A 19,862-nucleotide genomic window follows, 5' to 3' on the forward strand; every position below is an offset into this window, starting at 1 on the left:
TGTGGGGATCATACTGTATATAGTGAGGCTATGTGGGGGCTCATACTGTATATAGGAGACTATATGGAGGCTCATGCTGTATACAGTGAGGCTATGTGGGGGCTCATGCAGTGTACAGGAGGCTATGTGCGGGCTGATGCTGTATATAGTCAGGCTATAACCAACAAATATAGTAGCACTCTGTAGCATAAAACATGAAATATATGAAATATGAATTGCACTACTGCTGTAGAAAATTGGAAAAATTGAGAATATTTAGTGCATAAATTGGCCAATTCATGTGTACTCGGCAGTCAAGATAAGACGATTCTCATTGCTTGGAACCTGCCTGTGTGAATTTCCTACAGCAGTAATGCAATTCTTATTGCATATGATTCATGTTTGCATACTATAGTGCTACAGAATGCTACTTTATTTGTTTGTTATATATGGAGATGGCTACTCTTAGTTCGCACCTGTTCACAATTGTTTTCTGTTTGGATGTGTCGGTCATATTTATTCTGCAGCAGGACAACAACCACGAACATACAGCCAATGTCATTAAGATATTCATCGTAATGAACAAGGAGTCCTGGGATTGACTTTATGGCCCCCATAGAGCCCTGATCTTAAGATCGAGTCAGTGTAGCATTACTGTATATTAAAAAAAATTAAAAATAGTGGCCACTGCCGGATTCTATAGAATAGCTCTTATTTTCCCACAACCACAAAATGCTGAAAAATGTTGCCACTCTTTTACACCAGATTTCTCATGTTTGATGAGTTGGGAAACATTGTATTCTTTTATTTTTGATCCCCTACAATTTTATACAATAAAAATTTTGAAAAAAAAATGCAATTTTTCGACTCTCAGCTCCTTGCTGTTAAAAAATATTGCTGTAAATAATCAATGAGCCACTAGATGGCGACATATCTCTATGAATGTAGACAAAATGCTAAAGCACTATTACTTGCCAACTTTAGAGGTTGTTCACACTCTGCATTTTTGCCACAGAAATTTATTTTATAGTAACAGCAAAGTGAATGAGTGAGTGGATAAGTAAAATCTCATTCACATACTGCTTACTTTTTCCTTGCAGATTCGAATCTTCAGAGCATTTTTTCAAATCAACAGCATGTCAATTACTTCAGCATTTTTGCAGCATTATTCACCCATTCAAATGAAAAAAATGTAAGTAAAAACACATGTATTGTATGCAATGCTTTCCCTGAGCATGTCTTTTTTCACACCTGTATTTTTACAAGTCCAATCTGATACCTGTAAACACCACCTCAATACTGCTGCCTGTTGCCGCATTAGGATTTCTGAACCTGTACTTTGTTTTCATAACTAGAAATGCTAAGAAACTATTGTATTAAAATCCAGACATATAAAGTGCTCAGCATAAGGCATTTTACACACATGTGTTTTGCATGTCCGTATGCGGTCCATTTTACAAGGACCGCAAATATGGACATACGCATACGCATTGTATTCAATGGAGGTGCGCACAAGTCATATCAGGTTTTTCACACTGTTTCTGTGAAAAACCTTCAGACATGTCAGTTTTCTTTGCGCAACACAGACAAAATGCATGCTGCACACATACACAGGGATGACAGCCATGTGTCATCAGCGCGACACATACCGGCGGCACCTGGGAACAAGAGGTACAGTTCACTGTGAGCTGTTATTTATAGCCTGGGAATTGTCTCTTGTCCTAGATTATTAACATTGGCTCCCAGCTGTGGGCTTTTCCTCAGCTGGTTATCAAAGTTGCGCAGGAGCCCATGGCATTTTTTTTACTTTAATTATTTATATTATACAAGCGATACACATCAGAGGCTGAATACAACTCCCTTCATTGTCTCCTGGTCGCGCGGATCTCAGCCCAGGAGGGGACACTAATGAGAGCTGCCCTCTGCAGCCACCGGCTTCTGGAATCAGCGTGAGCTGTACCGCTTATTCTCAGGTGCCGGTACATGTCACACGGATGTAACACACGGACCGCAAACATGGACACACAGACTGCACGAACAATTTCCAAAATTTTGACACAGCTAAGTATCATTGAATATTTTTTAACCCATAACATGAAAGTATGCCTGGAGTCAAACCAGTGTATGGCATCCGATGCGATACGCTACTGACTCCTGCAAGCAGGAGCCAAGTGTCAAGGCTGTGTGCTCCGAGCCTCTCGCACAGAGAGGATCAGAGCACAGCTGCGGAGGAGGCGGAGAAAGTAATCTCTCCATTTCCTCCGTCATTTGACCTCACGTTTCATCTGTTTTTTTCACCGGATCCGTTGCTGTCCATTTTTTTGCTGGACAGAAAAAACGTTCATTTTCTCTGGCCGCCGGAAAACGAATTTTCGACGGATCCAGCAAAAACCGGATGCAACTTGAGGCCATCCGTCGCAATCTGGCGCCAATACAAGTCTATGAAAAAAGAACGGATCCGGTGGCAACTTTTGATGGCAAAAACCTGATGTGTGAAAGCAGCCTAAGTGCTTAGACTCTCTTTCCTTCAACTAATTGTATTTCTTGGGTTTATGCTGGAAGGCCACATGAGTCCAGAAATATTAAGGGGAATAAGAATAACCTTGAAGGCTAAAAATTACATCTATTGGATTTCACTCGATCCCTCTATGACCACATTATACAAGGTTTTTGTGCCTGTAACATAATATTGCTTTAAACACGCTCTTACACCGGGGCTGTATAATTACTTATTTTCAAAGTAATTGCTTGACAAAAACACTCAATGATACAAGCATTCCATAATTTAACAAAGCCAGTCATGCTTGTAATAGGTTTTATAATTATGTTTGGTGGTTTGTGCTGATGATAACTTCATGCCCATAAAATACCAGGACAAAATTAATTTAGCATACTGTATCAGGGAGGAAAGTGTACTTACCATGGCATCTGCTTTATGCTTCATTCGCTTAGCTTCCTGCATAAAGTAATCTGCATTGTGAGGTCTAAGAAATGAGAAAGAGAAAGCTCAGAAGTATTCTTATCGTAAGTGGATTTTTGCAGAGGTGTTTGGCCCTGCTTGTAACCTTCTGTAAACTGTAATATAATTATTATTATCAACCATCACAGATCAGATTTTCTTATTATCATTGCTGAAGGGCAAATATTACGAGATTACAAGTTCATATTTTAATTCGATGTTTGGTTTCTTTTTTATGTCTTTTTTCCCTGCAGTGTTAAAGTGTTGCTTTTAGTTTACTTTTTAACATGAAAAGTTATTCCTTTGGGAATTTCTCTACAGATTTTCTCTACAGATGTAGTGCCGATTTTGACTCCATGGGTGTTTTCCAGAAACAGGCAGCAGTGGATGTTGCTGAGTGAAAATTGCAAACTGCCATTGTAGTGCCCAGTACGCTGTAGTGACCAGTACATTATGCCCAGCTCATGCTTCTGGAGACACGCACTTGTAGATTAGGCAGGGTCTCATCACTACGGAAATGCCAAACATGTGGGTGCTAAATGTTGTTTAGGCACACTGGGGCTCAAAAGGGAGGGAGGGTATTTGGATTTGGGAGTGGTGAATTTGCTGAATTTCTTTTGGCAGGTGAGGAGCCATTTTGCTTTTCCAGAGCCTCCTATATTTCCGTTAACAGATGACAGATCTGAGTGGAGACTTGTTTTTTTTTGTGGATTGAATGGAAGCTTTTATTGGGAACATTTTACATAACGTTTGGGATCACAGTTATCTGGCAGTCAGACCCCCTCGAACTATAAATTACACAGGTCAACAAAAAAAAATTTTTTTTCTGGTGTCCAAAATATTTTAATGAATTTGGGGTATTTTTGGGGTGCTGATTCTGAATATGTCATCAGTTTTGCCAGATTGGCTCAAGTTTTTGACATTTTTGGTATCTTATTTATAGCACTTGTTGGTAAATGCGACGCATCATCTCATTAATTTCTTTGGATTAGTACTTGAACTGAGCAGTTCTCAATATAGTTTTGTGTTAATTAGTGTTCTAAAAGTTTGTTCATAGCTTGATTTTTGCACTAACTTTATGTTGTTGTCTGTTTTCCAGTGAAAAGCATGAACTCATCAAGAAGAAGTTGTCTTAACGATCCAGACTCATTCTGTTACATTTGTGGTGAATACACACTGCCAAAACATAGAAGAAACATAACAGACTTCGTAAAAAAAGTGTATTTTGCCTATTTTGGGGTTATGCTTGGGGACCAAGACAAGTTTTGGGCACCACACATAGTGTGCAAAGCATGTATCGAATTATTACGAAAATGGAGCAAAGGACAAAGGAAAAGCTTCAAATTTGGTGTTCCAATGGTGTGGAGAGAGCCAAAAAATCATCATGATGACTGTTATTTCTGTGCAGTGCAAGTGCAAGGATTCAATAAGCATAAGAAACGAAAATGGGAGTAACATGGAATCTGCAAGAAGGCCTGTCCCTCATTGTGAAGATGTGCCTGTACCTGTGTTTACCATAAATAACAGTCATCATGATGATTTTTTGGCTCTCTCCACACCATTGGAACACCAAATTTGAAGCTTTTTCTTTGTCCTTTGCTCCATTTTCGTAATAATTCGATACATGCTTTGCACACTATGTGTGGTGCCCAAAACTTGTCTTGGTCCCCAAGCATAACCCCAAAATAGGCAAAATACACTTTTTTTACGAAGTCTGTTATGTTTCTTCTATGTTTTGGCAGTGTGTATTCACCACAAATGTAACAGAATGAGTCTGGATCGTTAAGACAACTTCTTCTTGATGAGTTCATGCTTTTCACTGGAAAACAGACAACAACATAAAGTTAGTGCAAAAATCAAGCTATGAACAAACTTTTAGAACACTAATTAACACAAAACTATATTGAGAACTGCTCAGTTCAAGTACTAATCCAAAGAAATTAATGAGATGATGCGTCGCATGTACCAACAAGTGCTATAAAATAAGATACCAAAAATCTCAAAAACTTGAGCCAATCTGGCAAAACTGATGACATATTCAGAATCAGCACCCCAAAAATACCCTAAATTCGATGAAATATCTTTGGCACCAAAAATGCTGTTGACCAGTGTTATCTTTAATTTTCTTTTTGTGATTGTTGCTTTTTGCAGAATCACGGCGTTGCTATGGGAAAATTTTGGCATGTGTTAAGGTGTATGGTTTGGTTTTTTTTTGCTGCTTTTGACACTACAACAGGTGATTTTATATAGTGTCTTGGAGTCATGTCCCAAAAAGGTTATCATTTCCAAAATGGGGCTCTTATCTGTACATCTGCATCGTAATATGGCGCTACTTCCCATCTGAGGTTTGCACAGTTCGGTGAACTCAGGCGAAATTGCACAACAAACTTTGGGGTCCATTTTCTCCTTTTGCCCTTGTAAAAATACAAAAGTTGTAGCTAAAAAGATTTTTGTGGGAAAAGTGTGATTTTTTATTTTCACGGCTCTACGCTATAAACTTCTGTGAAGCACCTGTGGGTTCAAGGTGCTCAATACACATCTAGATAAGTTCCATAAGGGTTCTAGTTTTCAAAATAGTGTCACTTGTGGGGGATTTCCACTGTTTAGGTACATCAGGGGCGATCACTAATTATTCCAATATATTTTGCATTCAAAAGGTCAAATGGCGCGCCTTCCCTTCCAAGCCCTGCCATGTGCCCAAACAGTAGATTCCCCCAACATATGGGGTATCAGCATACTCAGGAGAAATTGCACAATGTATGGTCCATTTTCTCTTGTTAACCTTGCAAAAGTAAAAAAAAATAGGTCTAAAGGAAAATTTTTGTGAAAGAAAAGTAAATGTTTATTATTTCCTTCCACATTCCAAAAATTCCTGTGAAGCAACTGAATGGTTAATAGACTTCTTGAATGTGGTTTTGCGCACCTCGAGGGATGCAGTATTTAGAATAGTGTAATTTTTGGATATTTTCTGTCATATAAGCCCCTCAACATCACTTCAAGTGTGAGATGGACCTTAAAAAAATGGTTTTGCAAATTTTGTTGTAATTTCCTATAACTATAAAAAATGATGTTTCAAAAACTGTGCTGATATAAAGTCGACATGTGGGAAATGTTATTTATTAACTATTTTGTGCAATGTGACTCTCTGATTTAAGGGCATAAAATTAAAAAAATTTCACCAAATTTTCATTTTTATTTTCACAAATAAACGCAAGTCATATCGAAGAAATTTTAATGCTATCATAAAGTACAACATGTCACGAGAAAACAGTCTCAGAATGCCCGGGATTCGTTGAAGCGTTCAAAAGTTATGACCTCATAAAGTGACAGTGGTCAGAATTGTAAAAATTGGCCCGGTCATTAAGGTGAAAACAGGCTTCTTCTCAAAGGGGTTAATGCAGTTATTGATGCAAAAGGAGCCTGACCAGGTATTGAGTGCATTTACTGAACATACATTTCAGTAGGCCAACATTTCAGATTTTAAAATCATTTTTTCAAGCTGGTGTTATAAAGTATTCTAATTTCTTGAGATAATGACTTTTGAGTTTTCATTGGGTGTAAGCCATAATCATCAACATTAACATAAACACTTGAAATAGATCACTGTCTGTAATGACTCTATATAATTTATGACTTTCGCTTTTTGTATTGAAGAACTGAAATAAATTAACTTTTTGATGATAGTCTAATTTTGTGAGGAGCACTTGTGCTAGTTGGGTCAGTAGTCACCATGTGTGATATTCTTCTAACTAAAGTAGAGCACCAATTTTCTCTGATATGGCCACATACAATCATATACTCTATAAATTCCACACAACATTATATGGTATTGCCCTACCTTGTGCTATTAAGCAACTGCTTGGTTATCCTTGTATCCGTATGCCCGTTTAGTTCAGGGGACCAAAGGTTCGGTCTTGAGTTGTCTTTATTATGGGTCGAGCTTGTTAGGTGTGATGGTTGCAATCTCTAATGTAAAAGGAGTACACATGCTGTCATAAAATGCAATACAATCACACTTTTCATATCTTATTTTTATGAATAACATTTTTTTTCAGCCTGGAGGGGTCTGTTTTAAGCTGGGTTCACATCTGCGTTGAAGTCTGCGCTGTATTTTTATGGAACAAATAAAACAGAATGATGTGCTACTTTTTCCTGTAATATGACATACACCAAGACAGTCAGAAGACTTACTGACCCCATTATAAGTAAGTGGGGGTCAGTCTAACGTTGATGATGTCTTTCATGTGTCAGATTCATCCCTGGCATGGATACTGCTTTTATGTTCCTAATATGGAACAGGAAAACAGAAATTACCATGCTGATGTGAACCCAGCAGTACATGTCACACAAATCCCTATCAGTCAAAAGTGAATAACCATTTACAGTATCGAATTCAAATGTAGATTTTTTTTATAACCCCCCCATTAACCACTGAAGGATATGGGGATACAACGTCATTTAAACTCAGGTGAATCCACCAAGTTTTTCAAGCAGAAGTCTCTTCAGGAAACTAGTGTTTTTTTTCCTGAAGCATCTTTTGTATCATTTTTACGGTTATTTCCTTAGCAGTTTTGCCCACCCATAATTTTTGTGACATCCTTTTTACTCTAGTTTAAGGGTATGTCCACACATTGCAGATTTGCCTGTTGAATTTTCTGTGCAGATTCTGCATCTCCTGGCAGAAAAAGCAGGAAAAAATCCGGGCGGTTTTGATGCGCTTTTGGTGGGATTTTGATGCGGATTTTCATGCGTTTTTTTCATGTGGATTTGTATATGTTTTTGTAGGCTAAATAAATATCTATTATTTAACAAAAACAAAAAATTCTGATGTCACTTCTTGTCCAACCTCTTCATTTACATACTCCATTGAAGAATAATGTTTACACATCTATCTATCTATCTATCTATCTATCTATCTATCTATCTATCTATCGAGATAGATATATCTAAAGATAGATGGATAGATATATCTATAGATAGATAGATCTATATATAGATAATACCAAGCCCGATGTTTAGTAATAAACATAATAAAATGGAACATAAAGAGTTAAATAAAGACACACACACACAAAATCTGCGTTAGGCCGGGGTCACACTAGCGAGAAACTCGCACGAGTCTCGCACCTCAGTATCCGACACTGCTGCCGGCACTCGGAGCGGGTCTCCTTTAAATAATAGCCAGAAAAGGCTATGTAGACAGCTGCGGGCTGATATTCATAGCCTAGGAATGGGCTATGGATATTGCCCCCCCCCCCCTTGGCTACAAACACCAGCTCTCAGCCGCCCCAGAAATGGCTGTAAGATGCGCCAATTCCAACACTTAGCCTCTCTCTTCCCACTGCCCTGTAGTGGTGGCATATGAGGTAATGGGGGGTTAATGTCACCTTTGTATTGTAATGTGGCTGTTACGGAACTGCAACACAGGACTAGGGAGAAGGGGGAAAGCTGACCCTGCACTATGACTAGGCTGATACCCTACGATGGAGTGGGCGACCCATTCCTAGCGAATAGACCCACTGACGATCCTAGGTTAATCTCAAGCGAAGACCTATAGATAGGGGGAAGGGGGTCCCTGAAAGATATAAGGACTGGGTACAAAACCGGGTTACCTCCCAATAGAAGGCACAGAGAAGGTTGCAGAAACCAACTGAAAACAAAAACTAGACTAGCAGAACCATTGATCCCAGAACTGCACAAATTATACACACGGAAGACAAAGCAAAGCACCAAGCTAGAACTCAAGCAGATTAACACTGTTGTCCAGCAAGGACTGGGAGGCAGGTGCTGGTTAATAAAGAGTGATACAAACACCTGACCCAAGACCAACCCAGCAACAGAGGAAAAAGACCAGCAGCCAGAACACCACAAGAAAATGGCGGATAGTCACAAACTAAATAGATTCTAACAGTGACATCAAGCTGGCTTAGAAATGGAGAGGTGTCACTAAGACACCTATCCATTACTAATCCTATGGTTGGTAAAGAGTTAAATAAACAAACAGCCAGAATAAAGTATTTTAATAAAATAAAACACTACACATTTTTCCCATCTTTATTGTTCTGCCAATCCATGCGGCGCCCTCGATCTCCTGAAAAAATAACCCACAAATACTCCCTGGTCCGATTTAGTCCATTTAATAACTAGTGTCCCACGACGATCTCCCCTATAGAGCAGTCACATCAGGAGATGTGACTGCTTCTATAGGCCTCCAGTGACACTGACAGGAGACAATGGCTCCTGCAGTGTTATCACTGAAGAGGTTACATGAGATCATGCTGTCACTTTACAGCAACGCAGCGTGAGAATTTTCCCACACAGCGTTGCAGATGACAGCGACCTCTGAAGGCGGAGTGATATACTGCGGAAGGATACTGTCAGGACTCTGAACATTTTTTACCTTTTGTGCATTACTGCCCTTTTCCAACATGGCGTCTTTGGTCTCATGTGCACTTGTCTTCCTGCTATAAAACCCCACCCCAGCCTTCAGTCTGTGCTAGATTATTCTGCTTTGCATCCAGCTCCTGATTACTCCCTGGCCTTGCACCTGCACCTGCTCCTGTGAACCTGTGTTGGAGATCCTGCCACTCTGCTCTGAGTTCCTGCTGCATACACCAGTGTTCAGTAATCCTTCTTCATCTGCTGCTCGTGTTACTTCCATCTGCATTTGCTGGACATGTAAGCTGTTTTTCTGCTCTACAAAACCTGAGACTATTAACCAGGCCTCCCTGGTTGAGCTAAGATATGATTTGAACTGCCTAATAGCATATCTATCTGTGTCTGGACTAAGTCAAGGATCTATTCGTGTCAAGTTTCCTCAAGAATAACTGTGCTTCATAGACTTTCTGTTTGTTTGCATCTACCTCTGAAGTTTCCTATTGACTGCTAAGCTGCGTTTATTATTTGCACCAAGTGTTGTGGACTTGAGTTTCTCTCTGCACCTGCTTGAATCACCGTGTGATAATATAAACTTTACCACTTATAAAACTGTGTCCTGTTGTCTTGTTCCACGCAAAGAGTCTCCTGAATTATCCCCTATAATTATTACAGATACCTTCCGTCATTGTATCACCGCAGCCCCTGGAGAGAGTTCACATCTGCAGATGTGACAGCTCTCCATAGGAGCTCGTCGTGGGACACTCGTTATTAAATGGATTATGGCAGAACAGGGAGTATACTGTTGGTTTATTATTTTTTTTTTTTTTACAGGTGATTGAGGGAGTCGGCGATTAGCTGTGTGGTGAGTATATACTGTATGCTGTATGTACTGTATGTGTATATGTGTATGTGTTTTTTTTTTACACAGTAGCTGGATGATGGGACTACTACTGTCCCATCATTGGCAAGCTGTCACTGTAGCAGGCATAGCCGGATGGGACTAGTAGTCCCATCGGATGATGCCTGCCTACACAAGACCTGCACACACACACAGCCCCGTACACAAACACAGACACACACAGACACACACAGACACAGCCCCGCACACAGATACACACATCTCCGCACACACATTCTCCGCCCACACACACAGTCTCCGCCCACACACTCTTCCTCCTCCCGATCTGCAGCGTTTCTCGCACCCAACTCCGCAGCAAAACTGCAGATCTTTTTAAACCTGCGAATTTGACTGAACCAATGGAAGTCAATGGGTGCAGAAACACTGCAGATCCGCAAAAAGAGTTGACATGCTGCGGAAAATAAAACGCTTCAAATCCGCACTTTTTTTCCACAGCATGTGCACAACAATTCTAGATTTCCCATTGACTAACATTGCTTGTGCACTACACTGCGGATTTGATGCAATTCCGCGCGTCCAAAAACGCTGCTGAAACGCATCAAAATCCACAACGTGTGCACATAGCCTTATGTTTTGTTTTTTTCACTCCATTCAACAATGAAGAAACTGCTATTGTTTTAGGGTATGTGTCCACGTTCAGGATTGCATCAGGCTTTGGTCAGGCTTTTTCATCAGTATTTGTAAGCCAAAACCAGGAGTGGAACAATTAGAGGAAAAGTATAACAGAAACATATGCACCACTTCTGTATTTATCACCCACTCCTGGTTTTGGCTTACAAATACTGATGAAAAATCCTGACCAAATCCTGATGCAATCCTGAACGTGGACACATACCCTTAGGCAAAACTTTCCCACTGACTTAGAAGATGCTTTGTACTTTACAAAACAAGGGCAAAACACCTGAAGAATGGACATATAACTTATTTTAACTGCTTGGAGTTTTTAGAAACCTCAAGTAGTTAAAAGATATTCAAAAGCCTTAACATATGAACAACAAGCTGATTTTTACATAGAAATGCATACGTTCATTCTGTCTAGCAATGCACCTGAAAAAGACATTGTGTGCGCATACCCTAAAGCCAATTTTAACCTTAATTTTTTACAGCTTTTGCCTCCTTGCATTCTGTCAATGGCACCTTTATTACTTCTATGGCCACAGTGGGAAAAATAAGTATTTCATACACTTGATTTTGCAAGTTTTCCAATCTACAAAGAATGGAGAAGTCTGTAATTTTTATTGTAGAATCACTTCTACTGTGAGAGACAGAATCTAAAAATAAAAAGCAGAAAATCATATTGTATGATTTTTAAAGAATTAAATTGCACTTTATTGCATGATCGCCTTGCCGTTGGCTGCTGGGCATGCATGAATTGCCCAAATCATGTGCTAATCATCTCCATTTTTTCTTTTTATCTAGAGCAGTAGTGCTATTCATATTTCATATTTACATGCTTTACCACCACAGAGTGCAACTTTATTAGTTAGTTATGTATAGAGATGGCTACTCTTAATGTGCACCTGTACACACCAGTTTTCTGATTTGGAAGTGCCAGTCAGTCTTTTGTTATTTGTATATTGGCTCTCTGATCGAGCACTCCACCCTACAGCCTGTGGCGGTTTTTATTGCAGCAGGATCCTACCTACCCATAAATTCAGGCTTCAACCTAAGAGAGGATTCACATTAGGCAGGTTCCCAGCAAACTGGGGATCACCTTGTCATTGGTTGCTGGGCATGCGTGAATTGGCCAAATTATGTGCTAAGCATCTCCATTTTTTCTTATTATCTAGATCAGTAATGCTATTCATATTTAATATATTTCATATTTACATACTTTACCAGTACAGAGTGCAACTTTATTAGTTTGTTCCATTTTCCTAATCGTAAGGCTTCCCTCCATGAAGATAAAAGCCATTCCTGCAACATCAGGTTTAGTACTTTTCTTTAGTTATTCCTTTTTATTTTATGTAAATGTATACCGTATTGTTTTACCTTTACGGATTAAATATATAAAATGTAATAGCTCAATTCCTCTTTCTCTCTAATCCTTACTTCAAAGCGGGTGTCCAATGGGTGTCCAATTGTTAAGTTGAAACGATTGGTGGTGGCAGCTAGCAGCTCCTTTTGCTATTGAGGGGTTGGCAGTGACTGTACCGGGGTACATATATATTCCATGCATTTGGAATCGGAGGTGTATATACCATACGCTCACTATGAGTTCCCCAATAACTGGCCTAGTATTGGAAACAGCTACGGCCTTGTCATCACTCGTCAGTCAAGTGTGTAAGGGTCCTGACGATTGCAGGCAGTAGATTTACGTTCCCTGACATATTGGTGGCAGCAGTGGGATCTGTATGATCTCTCAGGTATTCTCGACATATTGGTAGCAATAGTGGAATCCATGTGATTCTCTCTGCTGTTATCCTTGAGATACAATGTTACATGTCACCAGACTGCTGTACAATTGTCAATTGAAAGATCAACACGTGTGTAATATTATCAGAATTGGATGGAAAGTTTCTAATTGAGATTCATAAGCATCAATTTATAGAAAATAATACATTGATTAAATATTAAAATGAAATTACTAAAACCAATAAAGCCCTGCAGGAAAAGAAGAAAAGAAATGCTATGTGGTATATAAGCTCAGGTATTGAGAAAGATGATGACAGCTGGTGCTTCTGCCTATACTATCATTCTCCTACATATGGAAAATGTATTGGGTATGCACAATCACTCACAGATAATGATTATCAGACGAAGATTACAAGATTGCTTCAGTTAAAGTAGATCCACAATGAGACTTCAATTAAATTTCAATGTTATAATCTGAAGCAGAGCTAAAGGGTTTTTCCACTTTCTATCCAATTACTATAAACATCACTGCATTAATGCATCACTGAGACACTGTGCCATGTATAGAAAATACTACATCCATATCTTCTCATAGGTGTCAAACTCAAGGCACGAGGGCCGAATCTGGCCCACCATGTCATTCTATGCGGCCCGTGAGGTCAGGACACAGTTCACCACTGCTTCAACCAACTCTCTGTATGTAGATAGTGGAGAGCCAGTCGGGGCAGTGTTGAAGTGTGTTTCAGAGCTCAAAATCTAAGATGGCAGCCGCCCTCACTGCTGGCACAACCCCCCTCCTAAGAATTTACTGCATTCTACGTTGATAGAGGTTGCGGAGCCGACACAGGAAGCTGATGCAATCTTAGAATCTGAGCAGCTGCACCCAGATCAGATGCAGTCAATAGAGGAAGTGGCACCAGTACAAGCAGCAGTTGTCATCTTTGTGAGTGAACACTGAACGCTGTGAACACAGTCAGCCTGCACAAATGGTGAACGCAGTGATTGCAGTCACCCTGTACAAATGGTAAACGCAATGATCGCATTCGGCCTGCACAAATGGTGAACGCAGTGATCGCAGTCAGCCTGCAGAAACGGTGAATGCAGTGATCACAGTCAGCATGCATAAACGATGCATGAGGTTTTCGCAGTCAGCTAGCACAAAAAGTGAAGACAGAGAATGCAGTCAGGCAACAAAAAAGTGGACACAGCCACCCAGCACAAAAGTGAACACAGTTATCCAGCATAAACAATGAATGCAGTCAGCCAGCACAGTGAACGCAGTCAGCCAGCACAGTGAACACCATAAAAGCAGTCAGCCAGCACAGTGAACACCGTGAAAGCAGTCAGCCAGCACAGTGAAAATAAATGCAGACAACAAAAACAAACAGTGAAAGCAGTCAGCCAACACAAAAAGTGAACGCAGTAAAAGAAGTCAGCCAGCACAAAAAGTGAACAAAAAAACAGCACTTTTGTGTGGCTCCATTTTTGAATCAGAGCAGATGCAGCCAGTACTTAACATAGAGAGCAGTCCACCTTGGATTCTGAGGTATGGCACACTACCCAGTGACAACTCTCTTAGCTCTACTACTACTGAGAGACACCTCTTTTATCCCCACTACCCAGGGACAGTGCTCTTAGTCCTACCCAGGAACAGTTTTCAGCCCTACTGCCCAGGGACAGCTGTCTTATAAACATACTGCCCAGCGATAGCTCTCTTATAGTCTTTAGCTTGTCTGTGCAATTCAGTCCATGCTCGAACCATGTCGCGTGGACATCTGCATGAGCCCTTACAACTACAAGTGGACCTTGATGTCAACCATAATGCTAATGTGGTATAACCCTTTTATAATAATGCTCACATTGGACCCATAGAGCAGCATAGTGAGTGCCTTTAGGTCTCAAAAAGCATCTACTCTAAAAGTGATTATAAAAAATAAATGTTCCCAATAACAATTTATGTAGTCTGATATTAACCGCAAGATATTATACGTTTTCTTCCAACTCACTGCCACTAATTGGAAGAAAAATGCTAATTGCTCTCAGCATGTTCCATTCTTACAAGGAATTTTGTCACTGGGTTGACATTGGCAGTGCCCCATTCCCTTGCACATCTTGGCAGTGTATTGTATGCAATTACAAGAGATGTTGGACTAAACATTTTACTACAGTAAGGGTACCGTCACACAGTGCCATTTTCATCGCTACGACGGCACGATCCGTGACGTCGCAGCGTCGTATGATTATCGCTCCAGCGTCGTAGACTGCGGTCACACTTCGCAATCACAGCGCTGGAGCGATGCCGAAGTCCCCGGGTTACCAGGGTAAACATCGGGTTACTAAGCGCAGGGCCGCGCTTAGTAACCCGATGTTTACCCTGGTTACCAGCGTAAACGTAAAAAAAACAAACAGTACATACTCACATTCCGGTGTCTGTCCCCCGGCGTTCTGCTTCTCTGCACTGTGTAAGCACCATAGCCGGAAAGCAGAGCGGTGACGTCACCGCTGTGCTCGCTTTCCGGCCGGCAGGCGCTCACAGTGCAGAGAAGCTGAGACGCCGGAGGACAGACACCGGAATGTGAGTATGTACTGTTTGTTTTTTTTTACGTTTACGCTGGTAACCAGGGTAAACATCGGGTTACTAAGCGCGGCCCTGCGCTTAGTTACCCGATGTTTACCCTGGTTACAAGCGAACACATCTCTGGATCGGTGTCACACACAACGATCCAGCGATGTCAGCGGGTGATCAAGCGACGAAAGAAAGTTCCAAACGATCTGCTACGACGTACGATTCTCAGCAGGGTCCCTGATCGCTGCTGCGTGTCAGACACTGCGATATCGTAACGATATCGCTAGAACGTCACGAATCGTACCGTCGTAGCGATGAAAATGGCACTGTGTGACGGTACCCTAACTCTGTAACCAAATCCACTCATATAGATTCAGACAAATAGTTTGTGGTTTATTATAAGTAGAATTCTTTTTTGACGTTAGTTGTAGAACACAGAACAAAACCTACCTGCCGAGAACGTGAGTGCTTTTCTTGAAAGTATTGAGAAGCATATGTGGGCATTACACTGCTATCACATTTATGTGCAGAAGAGAGTTCTTCACTTGTACATTTTGGTTTCGGCTCATCAACAAGGAAAGGTAATGGAGACAGACGTTTCTCTGGCTTTGATAGAGACATCTCAAAGCTGTGAAAAATGATCAACATAATGTGGATACTATATTTCATACGACAATGGATGATAGCAGGTTGACTTTCTAACTTAACATTAAAGGGACTCTGTCACCTGAATTTGGAGGGAACAATTTTCAGCCATAGAGGCGGGGTTTTCGGCTGTTTGATTCACCCTTTCCTTACCCGCTGGCTGCATGCTGGCTGCAATATTGGATTGAAGTTCATTCTCTGTCCTCCATAGTACACGCCTGCGCAAGGCAAGATTGCCTTGTGCAGGCATGTACTTCGGAGGACAGAAAATGAACTTCAATCCAATATTGCAGCCAGCATGCAGCCAGCGGGTAAGGAAAGGGTGAATCAAACACCTGAAAACCCCGCCCCTATGGCTGAAAATTGTTCCCTCCAAATTCAGGTGACAGAGTCCCTTTAACCTATTATTAATTTGTACCTTTAAATATAATCCACATTCAAAGCAGTATTTTCGGTGCAAAGTATATCTTTTATTGTGATTACTAACAATAAAATCAACTGGCTAATGTTGTGCAGGTCCCCCTTCTGACAGTTTTGATCCTTTGATGTATGGACCTCAGGAGACCCCTGAATGTATCTTGTTGGATTTTGCACTTTAGTATAAATTGCATATTCTTTAATTCCTGTAATTTCCAAGATAGATTATCCATGCATCGTGCCTACAGCACATTGTACAGATGCTTAATATGATCTTTGTCATGTTCCTTAAATCATGTGGCTAGCCTTTTTTCCATGGTACAATCTCTTCCAGAAATGAATAAAGCAATCGGCCCCCCACAGTATAGAATAGTAAACATGACTAATGAGTTCAGGTCCCCTTTTTCCACCTTTTGTTAGGTACTAACCACTGCTTACTGGTAAAACCCCTACAAGACCTGCTGATTAGAGATTTTTTGACAAAGGTACAATTTGGCCTGATCAAAATTACTCAGTAGGTAGTATATACAACTTATAAAGCCCAGGATAAGATTCTCATAGACTTTCCTTTATTGTCCAATCACGTTCAATTCTCCTATCTCTTGAGTATTAGCTCAGGCTCATAAATGACATGGCATTTATTTCATGGGTGATAAGTCTACAGGTATATTTTCACAAATTTGGATTTAACTGAACTCTTGATTAACAAAGTGTTCTACTCTTTCCTTTGTTGTGATTTACCCACCACACCCCCACCCTGTGTAGTAACTATGCTTCTTATACCATACATTAGAAAACAGAGAAAATGAGATTTATGCATATGTGGAATACAATTTCCAAGTCTGCTTTATGTGTGGCATCAGAGATACATGTGTATTGTGTGGAAGCTTTTATATTACATGCCTCAGGTGCCAACAGAAAACATCAGCACGTGCCACCGTCACACTTATGGCAACTCCATCAGATCTTGATAAAGAAAGAAATTTAGATCAAAAGGCTATAACTTAGGAACCCAAGACTATGTATAATTTTTTTACCCAAATCCTTGGTGAGGACAAAAGATGTCCACTCCCTCCAGACCTGCTACCATTGACAGCATGAATGTTGTCAGGACTGGAACTATCTCCAGGGGCCCAGCACATAAAGTTCTGACACTAGCCAGCATCAGGATGTTGTGTCCTACAGTTCCTGAAGTGAAGAGAATCTAAGAGCATAGCCTTTTGGGGAGGTCCCAGGGATGAGGAGAATTCCGTACCTGTTGAGATCTAGGCTCTCGCTGTTTGTAGTAAGATTACTCCTAGTAGGTAATTGTAGACTATCTTCTTTTTCCACTGGGGTTGTCTTCAACTCTTGAGATCGTTCACTTTCACACTACACAAGATAAACCATTTTTTAATGGGTTAATGGACCCACATGTTGCACACAGTACATTCAACAATCCACCTAGAGAATCACAGTAAATATGTGCCAATACTCAAGTTCTACAAACAACGCATATAAGGTTTTCTTTCACTGAGCACATAGGAAGCTATTCATCTCCTTGACGTGAAGCTATGCCAAATGGATGCATGTATTGCCTGCTATTTGCACATTTTGAGAGCACATAAAGGTTTACATTAGAATAAAAGGAATGTTGTACTTGGATGTACAAATGAGTACATTTTTTAAATACTTTTTTTTATTAAAGGGGTCATCTCAAGTTTGAAAGTGATCCCCATCTACAGAATAGGGGATAACATTCCAATAATTGGGGGTTCAACTGCCATGGTCTCCAGCAATCATGATCATTCATGTTCATACCAGAATTATAAAAATGGCTTTAAGTAAGTACACTCATCAAGTGTAAGAGATTTTTTGAATAATGTATGCACTTCAGGCCTTCCTTTAGGACACAGCATTTCTTTTTATTATTTTTTCATTGTTGCATGCCAGGAGTCACAATAGTGTTACTTTTTCTCGCTATAGTAGCATGACTGCTTGTTTTTTTGGAGGGAAAACTTGTATTTGTCAATGGCACCATTTTGGGGTAAATAAATCCTCTTATTAATCTTTTAGTAACTCTTTATGTGGAGAAATTGAAAAAAAGCAATTCTGCTGTTGTTTTCCCGTGTATGTAAGATAACCTTCAAACTTGAGAACACCCCTTTAAAAGTTACCGCACAGCGGAGCCAAATGGTTTTGTAAATGTATAGTAAAGTGCCTTATGCTATGCTTTTCTTTTATAAAGATCTAACCCAAGACCCTGCTGTAAGTAAAAGCAGTAATGCATATAAATAACATGGGGGATTTAGAAAACATAGTTTATGATAAAAAAAAGCGTAAATGCCATGCCACCAGCATCAAGATGTACCACAATCGGGATGGTCCTAACCTCTAGTATAAAAACCTTATAATGGCGTCAAAGTGACGTCAATGTGAAAAAGGGCAGAGAAAGACTGGCCCCAAATGGACACTCAGCAAATGGGAAGCAATATAAATGTAATGTCCAGCTCAAAGAAAGGGAGGCCACACCCTTACCTGTGGCTGGTTTTACATCTCATCTTTTAATTTGATAAATTTTGTTTTCCTACAAGGGTGTTAGCAAATTGAGCATTTTTATATATTTTTTAAAATATGTCATACAGTTTCAGAGATATGGGCCTTAATTTTTAGTTCTGATTTTTATGTTCTTTACGAAGGGGCATGGCTCACATAATAATACCGCAAAGCAGACTAAAGACATGCCCCAAGAGAATCCTGTGAGCCATCCCACCCTGATAAAGACCATTAAAATGAACATTAAACATTAATGCTCATATCTCTGGAACTGTATGGCGGTTATAAATAAATAAAGCAAAAATACTCAGTGGAAATAAGATAAGAGAAAAAAAAACAGCCACTTTTACCTTAGTGGCAGGTATTCTTTAAGCTAGGGCTACACTTTGACTTTTTATCCAACTACAAAACTTGATAGCTTTAAAGTCTCTTTAAAATCCATGTGGTCAAGTGAGTAGATCACAATTTTGTTTTAATTACAACTGTTGAAGTGAGTTAATTGGCTACGAACTTGCAGGACCGGTCTGACAGCACGGAGAGCATGAGAACTTTCTCACACTCGCAGTGCCCTCAAATAGGTAATAAGAGTTCACAGGGAGACACTGAGCACACGGTGCTCAGTGTCTACTGGATGACAGGCTGTACGGTCGCATCATGCAACCATGCAGCCTGCCATATAGATGTAGCAGAGCTAGACCCGTTGTGGGACAAATAGATTAGCAGCATCTCTGCGGAAAGGTGAGGAATATGGTTGTTTGTTTTTTTTAACAGTTTTGAAGATGACAGGGAAATGGGTGAGGTCATAAGTATGGTTTAATTAAGATTATTAAAGGAGTCTGTGTCATTCTTTCAATTAAAGAACTTTTTTCTGGGTGTCTGTGTTTTTATACAATATGACTATGGGGTTAGTAATGGATAGGTTTCTTATTGACGCCTCTCCATTACTAACCTCGGGGCTTCATGTCACCTGACAATACAAAGGTGACATCAACCCCCCCAACTATCACCCCACTTGCCACCGCTACAGGGCAAGTGGGAAGACCGAGGCTAAGTGCCAGAATTGGCGAATCTTAGAGATGCTCCTTTTCTGGGGTGGCTGAGAGCTGATG

The 19,862-nt window shown here is 40.2% G+C and overlaps 1 protein-coding gene across 2 annotated transcripts in view; it reads right to left on the minus strand.

Annotated features, from left to right (window-relative positions):
• The window catches only part of AFF3 (ALF transcription elongation factor 3), a 688,775-nt gene that overhangs the window by 35,274 nt on the left and 633,639 nt on the right, over window positions 1-19,862 (minus strand). For both annotated transcript variants that reach the window (XM_077296548.1, XM_077296549.1), the window contains exons 10-13: window positions 17,474-17,589; window positions 15,607-15,784; window positions 6,777-6,904; window positions 2,900-2,963 (exon numbers count right to left, since the gene is read on the minus strand). In XM_077296548.1, the coding sequence (XP_077152663.1) occupies window positions 2,900-2,963; window positions 6,777-6,904; window positions 15,607-15,784; window positions 17,474-17,589 (486 nt within the window). The remainder of the gene's footprint in view (window positions 1-2,899; window positions 2,964-6,776; window positions 6,905-15,606; window positions 15,785-17,473; window positions 17,590-19,862) is intronic.

Source organism: Ranitomeya variabilis, chromosome 3, assembly GCF_051348905.1.
Source record: "Ranitomeya variabilis isolate aRanVar5 chromosome 3, aRanVar5.hap1, whole genome shotgun sequence".
Taxonomy (NCBI): Eukaryota; Metazoa; Chordata; class Amphibia; order Anura; family Dendrobatidae; genus Ranitomeya; species Ranitomeya variabilis.